Source organism: Notolepis coatsorum, assembly GCF_963971535.1.
Source record: "Notolepis coatsorum genome assembly, contig: SCAFFOLD_93, whole genome shotgun sequence".
Taxonomy (NCBI): Eukaryota; Metazoa; Chordata; class Actinopteri; order Aulopiformes; family Paralepididae; genus Notolepis; species Notolepis coatsorum.
The window spans coordinates 976,266-993,867 of NW_028173116.1; the positions used below are offsets into that span (position 1 = coordinate 976,266).

Below are 17,602 nucleotides of genomic sequence, written 5' to 3' on the forward strand. Positions count from 1 at the left end.
TAAATCTATATTTTATATTATTGCTATGTGTCCATTGTCGTTGTCAATTGACAGTATAAACCTTCCGTTCAATATGCCATAAAGAATTTTGTTTTTTCATCAATACGTTCCCGTTTTATAGCGTCGTGAATATGAACTATATACCGCAATGGTCTGGGGTCATTCCTGCAAAGCTAGTTATAGGGCGCTAAGCTAATAACGCGTTTCGGCCCTACACAAGCTAGAGTTAAAAATCTAAATGCATATGATCGGTATCATGTTCCACCATGAATGCATGAAAGGGGGGGGGGGGGGGGGCGGGGGAAGTCGTTTCTGATTATTGATTATTACTAATAACGGCATTCGTTATTGCAACATCATACGCTGACCGGGTGGATGGCTATGAGAACAAGGCCCGATCAGACTGAAATTGACGTCAAGTCGCTCTTACCTGTGGCCGGTTGGATTCCAAAAAGAATATCCCAGTTATTTGATCGCCGTCTGGTAGATCGATATGTCCATTGGCTGATGCTATATTCCTTTACTGCGTACTGAATTCGGCGTCGCAAAAAGTATTCCAGGCGATCTGGTGAAGCCATAGCTTTAGGCTAAGTAAACCCTGAAATTTCGTTGTATACTGTGCAATGACAATTAAAAGTCTATTCTATTCTAACAGAAAAGCTAACCCGGAGTGAAAAAAAAGTGACACCCGGTCTGCAATAGGGAAACTACTGCATTATGGAGACAGCGCCAATACCAGGATCTGGCCGGTACTGCACTTTCGGAGTCCCGATATGCCGTTTCCAGACAAAATACAGCTCTGTGACATTGAGTAGGATATTAAAATGGAATAAAAGCTAAACTGAGTTTACAACGTATATATACGTGGTTGGCCTTCAAAGGATGGCACCCAATCACGTATATATATGTGGTTGGCCGCGAATCGGTTAAAAAAGGAGGTGAAGTAATGGCGTGAGCGGCGTGGTGGAGGTGGAGCGGAGTGGGTTAGGTTTACAGTGAGAGAGCGCTCCAAACTTTCTCCCTTGGCAAAAACAGAAGAAGCTGGACACACCCTACAGTACAAGAGCCCGTCTCTGCCCCCAAACCACACATTCCATGCCATGCAGTTTGCCTAAATACACACACAGCTGCAACTCAAGAGTCAATATTATCCCTGGACCCAGTCGGACAGTCTTGAGACTGTTGAGGCCGTTTCACTCTGCGCACAGGGAAGAGGGTCTGTGAGAGTGTTGAGGCCGTTTCACTCTGCTCAGAGGGAAGAGGGTCTGTGAGAGAGTGTGAGAGAGAGGAGAGAGAGAGAGTGTGTGAGAGAGAGTGTGTGAGAGAGTGAGAGAGAGAGTGTGTGAGAGAGAGAGTGAGTGTGTGAGTGAGAGAGAGTGAGAGTGTGTGAGAGAGAGAGAGAGTGAGTGAGAGAGTGTGAGAGTGAGAGTGAGTGTGTGAGTGAGAGAGTGAGAGGTGTGTGAGAGAGAGAGTGAGTGTGTGAGTGAGAGAGAGTGAGAGAGAGAGTGAGTGAGAGAGGAGAGTGAGTGAGAGTGTGTGAGAGAGAGTGAGAGTGAGTGAGAGTGTGTGTGTGTGAGAGTGTGTGTGTGACTGTGTGTGTGAGTGAGAGTGTGTGTGTGACTGTGTGTGTGAGTGAGAGTGTGTGTGACTGTGTGTGTGAGTGAGAGTGTGTGTGTGACTGTGTGTGTGAGTGAGAGTGTGTGTGTGAGAGAGTGTGTGTGTGACTGTGTGTGAGTGAGAGTGTGTGGTGTGAGAGTGTGTGTGTGACTGTGTGTGAGTGAGAGTGTGTGTGTGTGAGAGTGTGTGTGTGTGTGAGAGAGTGTGTGTGTGTGTGTGTGTGTGTGAGAGTGTGTGTGTGTGTGTGTGTGTGTTCAAAGATTTAAAATATACTTCGTGGGTACGAGCCAGAATCGAACTCGCAAGGGTGCGAGCACACGGCACAGCCCCGCTGAGCCCCCCCCCCCCCCCCTCATACCTGCTGCTTGTTGCCCCCCCCCCTCATACCTGCTGCTTGTTGCCCCCCCCCCCCCCCCCTCCTACCTGCTGCTTGGTTGCCCCCCCCCCCTCATACCTGCTGCTTGTTGCCCCCCCCCCCCCCCCTCCTACCTGCTGCTTGTTGCCCCCCCCCCCCTCATATCCTGCTGCTTGTTGCCCCCCCCCCCTCCTACCTGCTGCTTGTTGCCCCCCCCCCTCATACCTGCTGCTTGTTGCCCCCCCCCCCCCCCCCCCTCCTACCTGCTGCTTGTTGCCCCCCCCCTCATACCTGCTGCTTGTTGCCCCCCCCCCTCTACCTGCTGCTTGTTGCCCCCCCCCCTCATACCTGCTGCTTGTTGCCCCCCCCCCCCCCCCCCCCCCCCTCCTACCTGCTGCTTGTTGCCCCCCCCCCTCATACCTGCTGCTTGTTGCCCCCCCCCCTCCTACCTGCTGCTTGTTGCCCCCCCCCCCCCCCCCCCCCTCACCTGCTGCTTGTTGCCCCCCCCCCCCCCCCTCACCTGCTGCTTGTTGCCCCCCCCCCCCTCACCTGCTGCTTGTTGCCCCCCCCCCCTCCTACCTGCTGCTTGTTGCCCCCCCCCCTCACCTGCTGCTTGCCCCCCCCCCTCACCTGCTGCTTGTTGCCCCCCCCCCTCACCTGCTGCTTGTTGCCCCCCCCCCCCTCACCTGCTGCTTGTTGCCCCCCCCCCCTCACCTGCTGCTTGTTGCCCCCCCCCCTCACCTGCTGCTTGTTGCCCCCCCCCCTCACCTGCTGCTTGTTGCCCCCCCCCCCCCCCCCCCCCTCCTACCTGCTGCTTGTTGCCCCCCCCCCCCCCTCACCTGCTGCTTGTTGCCCCCCCCCCTCACCTGCTGCTTGTTGCCCTCCCCCCCCCCCTACCTGCTGCTTGTTGCCCCCCCCCCCCCCCCCCCCCCCCCTCCTACCTGCTGCTTGTTGCCCCCCCCCCCCCCCCTCACCTGCTGCTTGTTGCCCTTCCTCGTCAGCATGACGAACTGCATGGTGTCAGAGATGCCGTCGTCCCCGTCGCGGCCCCCGCTCGGGCCCCCCCCCCCCCTTCTTCAGGTGGCTCTTCAGCTGCAGGGGGATGGCCACGTCCAGCTGGTGCACCTTCACCGCCTCCCCGCTGCGCTGCTGGGGACAGAGAAACACAGGCGCCCAGAGTCAAGACCACACGTCGGGGAACAGCCTCCCCGCTGCGCTGCTGGGGACAGAGAAACACAGGCGCCCAGAGTCAAGACCACACGTCGGGGAACAGCCTCCCCGCTGCGCTGCTGGGGACAGAGAAACACAGGCGCCCAGAGTCAAGACCACACGTCGGGGAACAGCCTCCCCGCTGCGCTGCTGGGGACAGAGAAACACAGGCGCCCAGAGTCAAGACCACACGTCGGGGAACAGCCGCCCCGCGTTAGGACTCTACCGTGTTTCTTCCACAGCCGAGGAGCGTGTCGCCTCAATGACCGACACGTTTAATCAATACTGGTGACCATGAGCTGCTTCCCCCCCCCGAGGCCAGACACCAGGCGGTGATGTTACTCTCCCCTGGGTGCTCAGTGTCACCTCCACCATATACTCAGAACTCTCCCTGGTGCTCAGTGTCACCTCCACCATATACTCAGAACTCTCCCCTGGTGCTCTCAGGTCACCTCCACCATATACTCAGAACTCTCCCCTGGGTGCTCTCAGTGTCACCTCCACCATATACTCAGAACTCTCCCCTGGGTGCTCAGTGTCACCTCCACCATATACTCAGAACTCTCCCCTGGGTGCTCTCAGTGTCACCTCCACCATATACTCCAGAACTCTCCCCTGGGTGCTCTCAGTGTCACCTCCACCATATACTCAGAACTCTCCCCTGGGTGCTCTCAGTGTCACCTCCACCATATACTCAGAACTCTCCCCTGGGTGCTCTCAGTGTCACCTCCACCATATAACTCAGAACTCTCCCCTGGGTGCTCTCAGTGTCACCTCCACCATATACTCAGAACTCTCCCCTGGGTGCTCTCAGTGTCACCTTCACCATCTTTTCCAGTTCATCGTCTACGGAGCAGCTTCAGAATTTATACCTGATGACGTCACAAAGTAAAGAGTTTCCGCGCTCTAGTTGTTTGTGTTCACTAATATCTCTGGACCGTCTTGAGACCAGAGGAATAACACGTATGAAACTCTTAAACTGAGCACAGCAGCCCCCCTTCAATGTTTACATTTGACCAGCTGGTGTAATGGAGGCCAGGTTGCACAGATTGCATTGGCGCAGAAGGGGCCGTTATGTCAACTCGTACACATTTGAATACCGTCTCGCCAACTATGAGATATATACGACAGATAGTGGCTCCTGCGGCTGGGAGGTACATCAGCAGGAATCTATGCAAAGCTGGGTCTGTGTATTTTAGTTTACATTGGTGCCTCTACATCTATAGTGTACGTGTTGTGTCTTCTACCTGCAGGTTCTCCAGCATCATCTTGTCCAGCGCCTGGATGAAGTCCTCGTCCTCGACGCAGGCCACGTGCTTCAGCCCGCCGCTGCGGAGGGTCACCTCCTGTGGAGAAAGGGACAGAGTGAGCGCACGCAGCCCACACGCGTACAACACGCCACTAACGCGTATTAAAACAACAGCGATACCAAAAACACGAGATGTAGCGAAATGATCTCACGTTGTTGTCCTCGTCCGTCTCGTTCTCCTTGTTGGAGTCCGTCAGGTAGTCGGTGTTCTCCTCCTCCTCTTCCTCCCTCTCCTCCTCCTCGTTCTCGTTCTCCGAGCCCTCCTGGAACACAGTCACAGCTCTGGGATCAGCCGTGTAGACCCGTGGTCCTGGCTCTGATAAGGGACTAACTGTCTGGAGGCCAGTGTGGTGCGTGCCACAGTGTAGACCGGCTCGATGACCAGACAGCGTAAATGGACTACATTTGATTTCCTGTCAGCTATGTTTAGCAAAACGCTGCAACAGGAAACAAACTTGGGTCCAAGTTGTTACCCAGCTATGCAATTCCACTGCAATAGAAGGCAGAAAACTATACCTCAGCCTCACTTACAGTAAACAAAGGGTTGATTTCAGGCCCCATCTTATTTTCTATTTTTATAAATGACTTGGGTCGTGGAATAAATCCAGCTCAGAAACAGCTTCTTCATCTCACCGAGTCCTGCTCCCTGGTGACAGCCCCCCAGCATCGATCAATCAATCAATCAATTAATCACACACTAGTATAAACTCTGTTGCCTATACTCGGGACTCTGTTGCCTCGACTCAATCCATACTTATCTACTGCCTACAACTGTCTTACACTGTACTCATAACTACCTTCATTATACCACTATATCCAATCTATAGTCCATATAACATTGTACAATAACACAGTATATATATATATATAAATAATACATACCTACTCTAGTTAAACCTCTGGCTAGTATGGTTTATTACCATAGTGTATTCATACTTATACCACTGTTTATAATAATAGCGTACGTACATTAGCTTAGCATTATCTACTCCGTAGCTTCAGTCATATATACTCCACATATTATACTGTATACTGCAATGCACTGTACTGCTACCTTTCACTCTGGTTAGATGCCAACTTCATGTCATTGTACTCTGTATTTGTACAATGACAAACACATTGAATCTAATCTAACATGCGTGTGTATGCAGACCGCGTGCACGGTAACACCCTCCTTGACTCAGGCCACAGAGCTCTTGCAGGATGCTTTTCAAATCACTGCAGCTTTCACTGTTAAAACTAAAACTGTTTTTTTTAAGACCTTTTTTAAGACCAAATATATGACCTTCACTCGTTCTCGCTCAGAGCAGCTGATCCCACTATCCTGGCATTAGAAGTTACAAGGCTTGCTATTATGGAAGGTATATGGCTTGATGCATTTTCTTTCCCCTTCTGTTCAAAAAATGCTTTCCATTTGAAGTCGGAAGGAACATTGATTTACATGCATGCAGCTGGACTCTGCTCATCACGCTTACGCATTACGTTTTATAACTTCACGTGTGTCCAGGCCCACACACACACACACACACACACACACTCACCACTGCACGTTATATGAATATTTCGGAAGGTCCTCTCTACACCAGAGGAGAAAAATAACTATATTTATTGTCAAGACATTGTTGGGTAAACTATCTACTTATGTCTCCAGCCTTTTATTTTATTATACCAGCAACCAAAGCACTAGATCTACTAATGTGATTATTTGCAGTGTCTGCGGGGAGCAGAGCCTGGGTGCACCTTGGGTACGGAATACGCTGCAACATACGATGACCTTAGCAGCACTCCCTCCTCTGAATACCTTTTTTGTTTTTTCAACTTATTTTTATTTGAATAACAGGTGTACAGCAGATACATGTCCCACAGCACACCCTCTGGTCCCTTCCCCCACCCCCACCCGCGGCCAACTAAACTAAATAAAGACAGGACAATAATAAAATCGCGCTGGGCGAAACACTTGTTCCAGTCCGAGTGTTTTTTCCAATGAAAGCTTAAGCCAGCTGGGTGGTTTGTGCTGAATGTACTCCGGTAGAGTTTGGTCACCCTCCCATTTCTCTGGAGGCCCCAGCAAAACCAGATTTTTCCTCCTCCCTCTGTTTTCTAATTCATCCCTTTTCATCTCCATTGTTTTTAACATCTTGTCGGCTCGGGGTAACTCTCGCCGGGTTGTTTGCAGGGTGTCTTCTAGTGTAGAAATCCTCTCTTCTGCTTCGTCCAGGCGCTGCTTGTGTTTGTCGACTGCTTTGTTTGTTTTAGTCAGTCCTTCCAGTAAATGCCTTTTATCACGGAATCTTAATATTTTCCTTGAAAACGAGGGCTTTTCAAAATGCTATAAAACGGAAATGAAGCGATTAAAAAACAATCCGTTTCGACAATGTTGACTGCAAACAAGTCATTGATAAACGACGGGTAGATTAGACACATAGCCATAATTTAAGACAGAGATTATGCGTTCACAACGCTATCATTGAAGTGGCTGCTGGCATTTAACCACGTTTTACCATGTTCACCAGTGGCACTGGAAGTGTTAACCCATTCTCTGATCATCCTAAATCATTCTCTGCCAGTACTGTAAGTCTATGGAGATGTTCACCTTCTTTGCAGGGCTATAACTTTTTAAATTGTATTGCTAAATTGACATTACTATGGCCCATTCAACATCGATTAGCTATCGTTCAGGATGTAGGAACGTTTTACTTTTTCATTCACACATTCATACGAAAATACCATCTAGAGTATAAATATGTTTTTATCGTTTTCTGCAGTATTTCCTAGAACGTGAGATATAGACATAAATGCATATATTAGATTATCAAATGCCGTTTGATACCGATCAACGTTATATAAAAAATGTCAACTGTACATGGTCCTAAACGTTATGACTGATCATCCGCAGGTGAACGGAGGGGGGGGGGGGGGGGGGGGGGGGGCGTTTATAATTCCGTGACCGACGTTAAATGATTTATGTAGTATGGGTGATATATTGATCAGAGCAGTTTGTATCGAAAATGATAAAGAAAAACGCTGAAACTCACGGCAGCTTCCTCGTACCGTTGGGCGATGAGAGTGGAGCAAACAGATCCCAGTTATGTGATGTGGATCGATGCAATCCAGTTCCGGTTTGTATATTACTAATACACGCCCAAATCATGTGGATTATTGAGTTATGGCAACGGATCCATATCCACGGTGTGTGTCTCGAGTCCCGCGACGATAAACGAGTGGCCGGACGGAATAGGCAGACGCACCGGGATCACAAGAGATCCACTTCCGGTTGCAACTCGCCGATCAGCCACCAGGTGGTAGTATTGAAGCGTTGCAGAGTTGTGATGGCTCACACAGCATTATGACAAGGCTCCGTGAGTGAAATATGAATACCATGACGAAAATATGAAATATGAACTTGAAACACGTCGTACGCCGTTATTCGCAGAATTCGCATGAACTTGAAACACGTCATACGACGTGATTGGCGGGAAAAGGGTTAATGGGACCTCCCTGGATAAAAAAAAGAAAAAAATAAGATATCTAGGACGTAGACAGATGACTCACCTCTTCCTCCGCCTCGTTCACTTCGCTCTCGTTGCCCGACTGCTCCTCCGTCTCTCCCTCTTCGTCGTCATCATCGTCTTCCTCGTCCAGAGCCTCGCCTTCGCCCAAAGTGCTGGAGCAGCGGCCGTCCTTCTCCATGGCCAGACCTGCAGGAAGGACACAGACACAGTGAACACCTTCTCCATGGACCTACAGACACAGACACAGTGAACACCTTCTCCATGGACCTACAGACACAGACACAGTGAACACCTTCTCCATGGACCTACAGACACAGACACAGTGAACACCTTCTCCATGGACCTACAGACACAGACACAGTGAACACCTTCTCCATGGACCTACAGACACAGACACAGTGAACACCTTCTCCATGGACCTACAGACACAGACACAGTGAACACCTTCTCCATGGACCTACAGACACAGACACAGTGAACACCTTCTCCATGGACCTACAGGACACAGACACAGACACAATGAACCAGACCTACAGGCCAGACAGAAACACAGTGAATACCTGTGAGGGTAACGCAGAGATCACAAACAAACAAACAAACAAACAAACAAACAAACATCTATCTGCATGCCGGGTCTATCTTCCACTGGAGGCGTCCTCATCAGATCGCGCCACAGATGGTTATGACAGATTACATGTTAATGTTTATTTACGTTGGTAATGTTTGTAAAACACTGGATGTGTTTCATCCGATTCACAGGGGGTTATTAAGAAAGGTCCAAACTGTACATTTACTGTACAGATTAAACTGTTTGAGAGTGTATGTAAATAATATACCACACGTTGATATGGTTGGGGGGGTTGGGGGGGGGGGGGGGGGGCCTGTGGAATGCCTTATCCAGGTTAGAAGGATGAAGGTGAAGACAATGGGGCCACTGTTTTCCTCATCAATCACTCACAAGCTCTCCTTTTTCACATACATACACATACATACACATACATACACATACATACACATATATACACACACATACATACACATACATACACACACACACGAGAGGGTGGGGCTGTGGGCAACACAGAGAGCATTCTCTGTCCACACCTTGACAAAACAATACCAGGAGGCTCGGCTGCCGTCAGTTGAACTGTACAGGCTGGGCCTCGGCCAGGGGGGCATTCCACCTGCTGCAGGAACTCTGCCTCCTCCGCTCCTCCACATGCCTCTCTAGCTGCTGCCTCGTGTGTGTGTGTGCGTGTGTGTGTGTGTGTGTGTGCGTGTGTGTGCGTGCGTGCGTGTGTGTGTGTGTGCATGTGTGTGTGTACTTTCACATTGTCTGCTAAAAGTATCAGTATCCAAATAAATAGCCGTCACTCACAAAAGGTGTATATTTGCACCAAATTTCACATGGAGGTTCAAAACACCTAAAAATATAACTTTCCATTTTGAAAAAAAAAACAATAATTGCCTGGTAAACTACTTTAGTTATTAAAACAAATATTCTTCACTGGGAATTCTTTTTTTTAATGTCAAATATTGTAAGATCACACAAAGGTAATGCATGATGGTGACTTTACACTGCCCCAGAAATAAAGGGTAGTTTCCCCCTGAATCATAAAAAAGGTATAACACCCAAAGAATAAGCTCAGATCTGGCAAAGATATATATGTGACACACACACACACACACACACACACACACACACACACACACACACACACACACACACACACACACACACACACACACACACACACACACACACACACACACACACACACACACACACACACACACACACACACACACACACACACACACACACACACACACACACACACACACACACACACACACACACACACACACACACACACACACACACACACACACACACAACTATATAATACAACTATAACTACTATCTGATTAGCACTACACTCAGTAGTACACATGTGTATATAGTTTAACCACCTGTACATTGTATGTTGCACTTACTGCTACATTCACACTCTGGTTGGATGCCAAACTTCTTTTCGTCGTACTGTACTTGTGCCTCGTGACGACAATACATCTGAATCTAATGTAAACCTTTATAGCGTGGGTTGACAGCGCTGTCAGGCCTGACGGGTGGGAGTGTTGTAACCCTGTCAGACTGACAGACGGGGGTGTTGTGAGGTGGTGTGGGGGAATGCTGCTCGGCAGGCCCAACAGAGAGCGGGACCGGGCCAACCAGACAACCCACCTGTCGGCCTGGTGAACTAACACACACGTACAATAATGATATGCCTGGGAGAGTGACAAGGGACGTGTGTGTGTGTGTGTGTGTGTGTGTGTGTGTGTGTGTGTGTGTGTGTGTGTGTGTGTGTGTGTGTGTGTGTGTGTGTGTGTGTGTGTGTGTGTGTGTGTGTGTGTGTGTGTGTGTGTGTGTGTGGGCGGAGGGATGCGAGTGTGTTAGTTTACTAGGAAAGCAGGCGGATTGTCTGGTCGGTCAAGTCCTACTCTCTGCAACATCAGGTTAAACGCTTGGTTAAAAGGTCAACACACACACACACACACAATGATTACATGCTTGGGAGAGTGACATTTAACAACAGACGTGTTTGTGTGCGTTTGTCACCAACCACTAGTCGAGCGCTGGTAAACGTGTGGCTGGCGAGTTTGTCTACCTTAGTGGCCATGTTGGCAGGCGACCTACAGCCATCAGGTTCTTTTCTCTTCTAAAACATCCGTTTGGCTGATGTAACAGTGAAAGTGGCGACCGATTGTGGATGGAACTGACCAGGAACAGTAGCTGGTGGACAAAAGAAAGTTCCTTCCCAGTCCTGGCTTGCGTTTCCGTGTGTGTGTGTGTGTGTGTGTGTGCGTGTGCGTGTGCGTGTGCGTGTGTGTGTGTGTGTGTAATCTGCAGGCGTAAGCTCCTGGTCTCCGTAGATTTTTGTATTTGTATTTATTGGTTTAAAATACAGAGACAGTGCATATTAAGGAACATTTTACTGTAAATATGCAAGTTTAGCCAGGTTTGCTAATTTTCAACTGTAGTCTCAGGGGCAGGTGACATGAGCACTACAATAATTAAGACAGTACAATAATTAGGTTAACATACACTAAAATACATTAAAATTGGTGATGCACCGATGTGAAAATGTTTTATGATAATCAAAGAGCTATTTTCCAAAACGCATAATTTCTTTACTTTTGTAACTTATTTTCAGAAATGACTGATATTTTGAAACTATTTAAGGCCAAAACATGTAAAAAAAAAAAAAAAAAAGTAAAAAAAAAAAAAAAAAATTATATCGGCCCAATCTTGATATCGGACCAATACCGATGTGTAAAAAAACTGCCATATCGGCAGATATTATATCGGCGGCCGATATATCGTGCATCACTAATTAAAATAAATACATTAAAATACATCACAACCCCTCAGTTAAAATGGTCGCACACTTGACCATCTCTCAACCATGATTTTAAGTTAGTTTTAAATGAGATGTGACTTTGATGCTCCCTGAGCCGTGTTGGCAGACTGTTCCAGGTGTGGGCTGCTCTCACGGAAAAGGCTGCCTGACTAAAAGCAGACCTCCTGTTTGGGACGACACACAGTCCTCTCTGACTACAGACCTGGCTAGATCCACACAGAATGGATTGCATGGAGCAAGTTGCACCCTTACTTACAATTCATGATGAATTGAAAATGGGGGACCCTGATGTAAACAAGACGAAAGTCTTTCTCTGGTCTGCATCCCCTTAACAATTGTGTGTATTGAGCCGTGCTGTATTGTACCCATTCTGCAATCTGTTAAATAAAGTTTTCATTCAATCAATCACCGTGCAGATTGATTGATTGATTGAATGAAGGTTTTAGAGGAGGTGCCGAGCCGTTAGCAGGGTATCGTTCAAACGTGTTGTTCTGTGATTTCGTTGCATGTCGTACCGACCTGGTTGTCAACTGAGCAGGTCTGTTCGCTGAAAGGTCTCTGAATATTTTACTGCATTTCAATATTTACATAGATCTGAATAAATCATTAAAATGCGTGCTTGTGTGTGTGCGTGTGTGTGTGTGTGTGTGCTTGTGTGTGTGCGTGTGTGTGTGTGTGCGCGCGTGTGTGTGCGTGTGCGCGTGTGTGTGTGTTTGTTTTCACCAGCGTACCCAGTTTGACCAGCACCTCCCTCTCCAGGTCGGAGACCAGCTTGGTGGCCTCCTCCAGGGAGCCGCTGAGCCTCATCTTGGGCCGGAGCAGCTCCAGGGTGTCGCTGATCATGTAGTCGATGTCGATGGGGAACGGGTGGTCCGCGCTCCACACCTCCATGCTCTTCTTCCACCAGATGTACCGCTGGGAGGACAGAACCGCACACGGCGTTAGCCCCCCGGAAAGGCTCCGATAACTCGTTCCACCGCCAACCACTGGCAGCCTGCACCTCTAAGTACCGGTCTCTACAGAGGGCCCCTAACACTAACCACTGGCAGCCTGCACCTCTAAGTGCCGGTCTCTACAGAGGGCCCCTAACACTAACCACTGGCAGCCTGCACCTCTAAGTGCCGGTCTCTACAGAGGGCCCCTAACACTAACCACTGGCAGCCTGCACCTCTAAGTGCCGGTCTCTACAGAGGCCCCTAACACTAACCACTGGCAGCCTGCACCTCTAAGTGCCGGTCTCTACAGAGGCCCCTAACACTAACCACTGGCAGCCTGCACCTCTAAGTGCCGGTCTCTACAGAGGCCCCTAACACTAACCACTGGCAGCCTGCACCTCTAAGTGCCGGTCTCTACAGAGGCCCCTAACACTAACCACTGGCAGCCTGCACCTCTAAGTGCCGGTCTCTACAGAGGGCCCCTAACACTAACCACTGGCAGCCTGCACCTCTAAGTGCCGGTCTCTACAGAGGCCCCTAACACTAACCACTGGCAGCCTGCACCTCTAAGTGCCGGTCTCTACAGAGGCCCCTAACACTAACCACTGGCAGCCTGCACCTCTAAGTGCCGGTCTCCCCAGAGGCCCCGGTCCAAACCGGTACGGATCGGACAAAAACAAGTCTGAAGAAATACAACGCATTTTTATAGGCCAGTAGATCACTTTATTTATTTATTGTATTTATACATTGTTATTTATTGTATTTTGATAGACTACAGGCCACCTCTTTACAGGTTTAAATGGCTCTACGGACATACTGTCACGTTTATAGGCTAAGTAGATTACATTATAGTATTATTATTCTTTGTCATGCATTACTCAATGCTCTTACATTGTTGTTGTTTTGATAATTGTTTTTTGATAATTGTTTTTTGATAATTGTTGGTAATTGTTTATATTATTATTGATCTATTCTATTTTTGACTCATTTCTTTATGTTGTTATACTATTTTGAGCTTGTGTGTATATATACTTATATAATATACAAATTTGTTTTTCTATTGAGTATTATTGTATATTTACTTCAACTCAAGTTGAGAATGTTGCTTTGCCTTCATTTAATTGGGACCAGCTGTCGCCCATTGTAATTAGTGTCTCCCTGAGTTGTGTGTTTTTTTCCTTTTTTCCTCTATTTAGTCACAGTATTGTTTTTGTCACAGCAACACCCTGAAGAAGGCCATGTAGGCCGAAACATGTTGGACTTTTAAAAGATTTTCTAAATAATGTAAGCCACTTATTAAAGGCTTTTTAACAACTGTAGAGCTGCCTTGGATCTCAACCTCTCTTATATAAGCATTTTTCACCTTATGAACTTTTTGTTTGCTTTAACGTCCGATCCGTTACACGTGGCTCTTGGTGTAGGATCTTAGAATTAGGGAAATTATCAGATACAATATGTTGTTTTAGCCCGACATCCCTAAATATTAACATAAATCACAGGTTTATGGATAGAGTTGGAATTGAAGGAGAACAAGCTATTGTATGCCATCGCGCTCTGGAGGCACAGCCCTTCAAAGACGCTACGGCCCAGGAAGACAGAGGGAGACGGAACTGAAACGAGGAGGGCTTATACACTGTGGTCACCGGTCCAACGCTGGTCCACGTCTGGCTGTGGCTTGAAATTCCATGAATTCCACGAGCTACTTTGCCAGCTTCTACTTTCTATTCTAAAACCTGGCAGCTGAGACATTCTAAAAACCTGGCAGCTGGTGATATTCTGAATCAATCAGTAACTATGGCCACTGGCCAGGATAGAGGAAAGAACTAAGTAAACAACCACTGAGGCGCTGACCGTGATCAGCATTCTTAAAGGGGCACTTCACCAAAAAACAAACAACGCTGATTTATTTTGCCCATAATCTCGCACACATTTACATTCACAGTTATTGAGAGTAAAGGAGTTTGAATATGGCCACCAGTGATGTCATCGGAGGCATTGAATTGTTATGTTGTGTTAATATTATATCACTATATTGTATTGTACTGTGAATCTATGTATCACCCCCCCCCCCCCTCCCCCATGCTGCTTTGACACCCGAATGTCCCCAAGGGGATCAATAAAGGATCATCTTATCTCATCTTATTACAGCTCAATGAAATGATAAGGCAGCAGTTCCTATTGGACAAGGTATTGCTATAATATAAAACATAGATTATGCGTTTTTTAACGCTATCATTGAAGTGGACGCTGGCATCCAAGGACATTAATCAACGTTAATGGCCGGCACTGAAAGTGTTAACATTTCATTCACTAAAATGTTGTTTATAATCAATACAGAGCTTTAAACAGAACCTCCACATTGTTGCCAAGGAAACAACATCAACGTCTAGACCTTCTGGGGAGGGGGGGGGGGGGGGCGTTGTACCTGGAAGTAGATGAGGAAGCAGTCCAGCTTCCTCTTGCTGGAGCCGCGGTCGAAGTACTGCCCGCAGGTGTCCAGCAGGGTGCAGACCATGCGGATACGGAACAGATGCTCGGGGGGATCCAGGTGGCTGGGGCTGCCGTCCTGGGTCACCCCGAAGGAGATGAAGGAGAACAGGGTGCGGAACACCACGGCCGACTCCACCATGCGGTAGTTGTACAGCTCACCCAGGAACTTGGCGCTGCTGATCCGCCGCTGGTTGAACTTGGGCTGGTTGACCTGCGGATGGAGCCAGCGGGTTTATATAGTGCCTTTATCCAACGCTCTTTACAACTGATGCCTCACATTCACCCATTCACTCACCCATTCACTCACCCATTCACTCACCCATTCACTCACACATTCACTCACCCATTCACTCACCCATTCACTCACCCATTCTCACACCGCCAGCGGAGGCGACCATGCGAGGTGCCGACCTGCGCATCGGGGGCAGTCAGGGGTTAGGGGAGGGTGGGAACCGTCTGATTACATTTAGTCATGTAGCTGTCTGAACGCTTTTATCCAAAGCGACTTACAAGTTCTGTACGACAAGTCATCAGGAAGGAACTCTATCAGCTGAGTAACAATGTTCATCAGAGTGTTGAGTGCTACAGTGTAGGTTAGTTTATTAGGACAAGTGCATGACAGTACGGTTAGTTAGCATTAAATTTTTTTTTTTTTTTTATTACATTTTTTATTTCAGATAATGATAACCAGGCATCCTGAGCCACTGCGTGTGTGTGTGTGTGTGTGTGCGTGCGTGCGTGCGTGCGTGCGTGTGTGTGTCTGTCTGTGTCTGTGTGTGTGTGTGTGTGTGTGTGTGTACTTGTAGGGACGAAATGAAAGGATGGGGGAGAGAACAGACAGGTCTGCCGTCTCTTGTGCACATCTGGCAGCCAAACTGTGACACGCAGATGTGTGAAGTCACAAGAACAACGCCTCGCGCCTCCTTCTCAACGCTCCCAATATAATGTATCGCTCTACTACTGGTGACTTTTCAACCCCAGTCAGGATCTTCGCCTTCATCGAAAACACTTGTCAACACAGTCCAACGATAAGCGATTTCGGAAGCGTTAACTTGCGTCCACCTTCCGTGACATGGAGAGGGGAGACAACGATGTGTGTCTGCCAGTGGTCTCGTTGAGCCTCGAGGGGTGACTTGACCCGGAGGACCCTTAGGATCGCATGAACCCGTGTCACGCACAGCCGTATCCCTAGGGGGTGACACACACACCGGCCTCGACACGTGCACCACGGCAGGCGGGCGCAACGCACATCCCTCGACAATACTGCCCACTTGTTACCTCACGCCGGTGTCGAAAGATGTCAAAAACAAACTCCCCACGGCGCTCTGACAGAAGCCGCCCTCCTGTCCGCGCCTCCTCCCCGCCTCGCCTCCTCCCCGCCTCGCCTCCTCCTCCCCGCCTCGCCTCCTCCCCGCCTCGCCTCCTCCTCCCCTCCTCGCCTCCTCTCCCTCCTCCCCGCCTCCCCCCCTCCTCCCCGCCTCCCCTCCTCCCCGCCTCCGCCTCCTCCCCTCCTCGCGCCTCCTCCCCTCCTCCCCTCCTCGCCTCCTCGCCTCCTCCCCGCCTCGCCTCCTCCCCTCCTCGCCTCCTCCCCGCCTCGCCTCCTCCCCTCCTCTCCCGCCTCCCCTCCTCGCCTCCTCCCCGCCTCGCCTCCTCGCCTCCTCCCCTCCTCCCCGCCTCCCCTCCTCCCCGCCTCGCCTCCTCCCCGCCTCGCGCCTCCTCCCCGCCTCGCCTCCTCGCCTCCTCGCCTCCTCGCCTCCTCCCCGCCTCGCCTCCTCCCTCCTCCCCGCCTCGCCTCCTCCCCGCCTCGCCTCCTCCCCTCCTCCCCTCCTCCCCGCCTCGCCTCTCCTCCTCCCCTCCTCCGCCTCGCCTCCTCCCCGCCTCGTCCCCTCCTCGCCTCCTCCCCTCCTCCCCTCCTCCCCCCTCCTCCCCGCCTCGCCTCCTCCCCTCCTCCCTTCTCCCCGCCTCGCCTCCTCGCCTCCTCCCCGCCTCGCCTCCTCCCCTCCTCCCCTCCTCCCCTCCTTCCCGCCTCCTCCCCGCCTCCTCCCCTCCTCCCCTCCTCCCCGCCTCGCCTCCTCCCCGCCTCCTCCTCGCCTCGCCCCCTCCTCCCCGCCTTGCCTCCTCCCCTCCTCGCCTCCTCGCCTCCTCCCCGCCTCGCCTCCTCCCCTCCTCCCCGCCTCGCCTCCTCCCCGCCTCGCCTCCTCCCCTCCTCGCCTCCTCGCCTCCTCCCCTCCTCCCCGCCTCGCCTCCTCCCCGCCTCGCCTCCTCCCCGCCTCGCCTCCTCCCCTCCTCGCCTCCTCCCCTCCTCGCCTCCTCCCCGCCTCGCCTCCTCCCCGCCTCGCCTCCTCCCCTCCTCGCCTCCTCCCCTCCTCGCCTCTCCTCCCCTCCTCGCCTCCTCCCCGCCTCGCCTCCTCCCCTCCTCCCCGCCTCGCCCCCTCGCCTCCTCCCCGCCTCCTCGCCTCCTCCCCTCCTCCCCGCCTCGCCTCCTCCCCGCCTCCTCCCCGCCTCGCCCCCTCGCCTCCTCCTCGCCTCCTCCCCTCCTCCCCGCCTCGCCTCCTCCCCTCCTCGCCTCCTCCCCGCCTCCTCCCCGCCTCGCCTCCTCCCTCCTCGCCTCCTCCCCTCCTCGCCTCCTCCCCTCCTCGCCTCCTCCCCGCCTCCTCCCCGCCTCGCCTCCTCCCCTCCTCCCCGCCTCGCCCCCTCGCCTCCTCGCCTCCTCCCCTCCTCCTCCCCTCCTCCCCGCCTCGCCTCCTCCCCTC

At 50.8% G+C, this 17,602-nt stretch overlaps 1 protein-coding gene across 1 annotated transcript in view; it reads right to left on the minus strand.

Moving 5' to 3' along the window:
* Positions 1-15,060, minus strand: part of LOC311247880 (regulator of nonsense transcripts 2-like) — a gene marked incomplete at its 5' end in the record, with an annotated part of 16,663 nt that extends 1,603 nt beyond the window's left edge. Inside the window, 6 exons of the mRNA XM_084338862.1 lie at positions 2,947-3,121; positions 4,429-4,527; positions 4,643-4,753; positions 8,043-8,188; positions 12,156-12,339; positions 14,785-15,060. Of these exons, the coding sequence (XP_084194988.1) occupies positions 2,993-3,121; positions 4,429-4,527; positions 4,643-4,753; positions 8,043-8,188; positions 12,156-12,339; positions 14,785-15,060 (945 nt within the window). The remainder of the gene's footprint in view (positions 1-2,946; positions 3,122-4,428; positions 4,528-4,642; positions 4,754-8,042; positions 8,189-12,155; positions 12,340-14,784) is intronic.
* Positions 15,061-17,602: the final 2,542 nt, after the last annotated feature.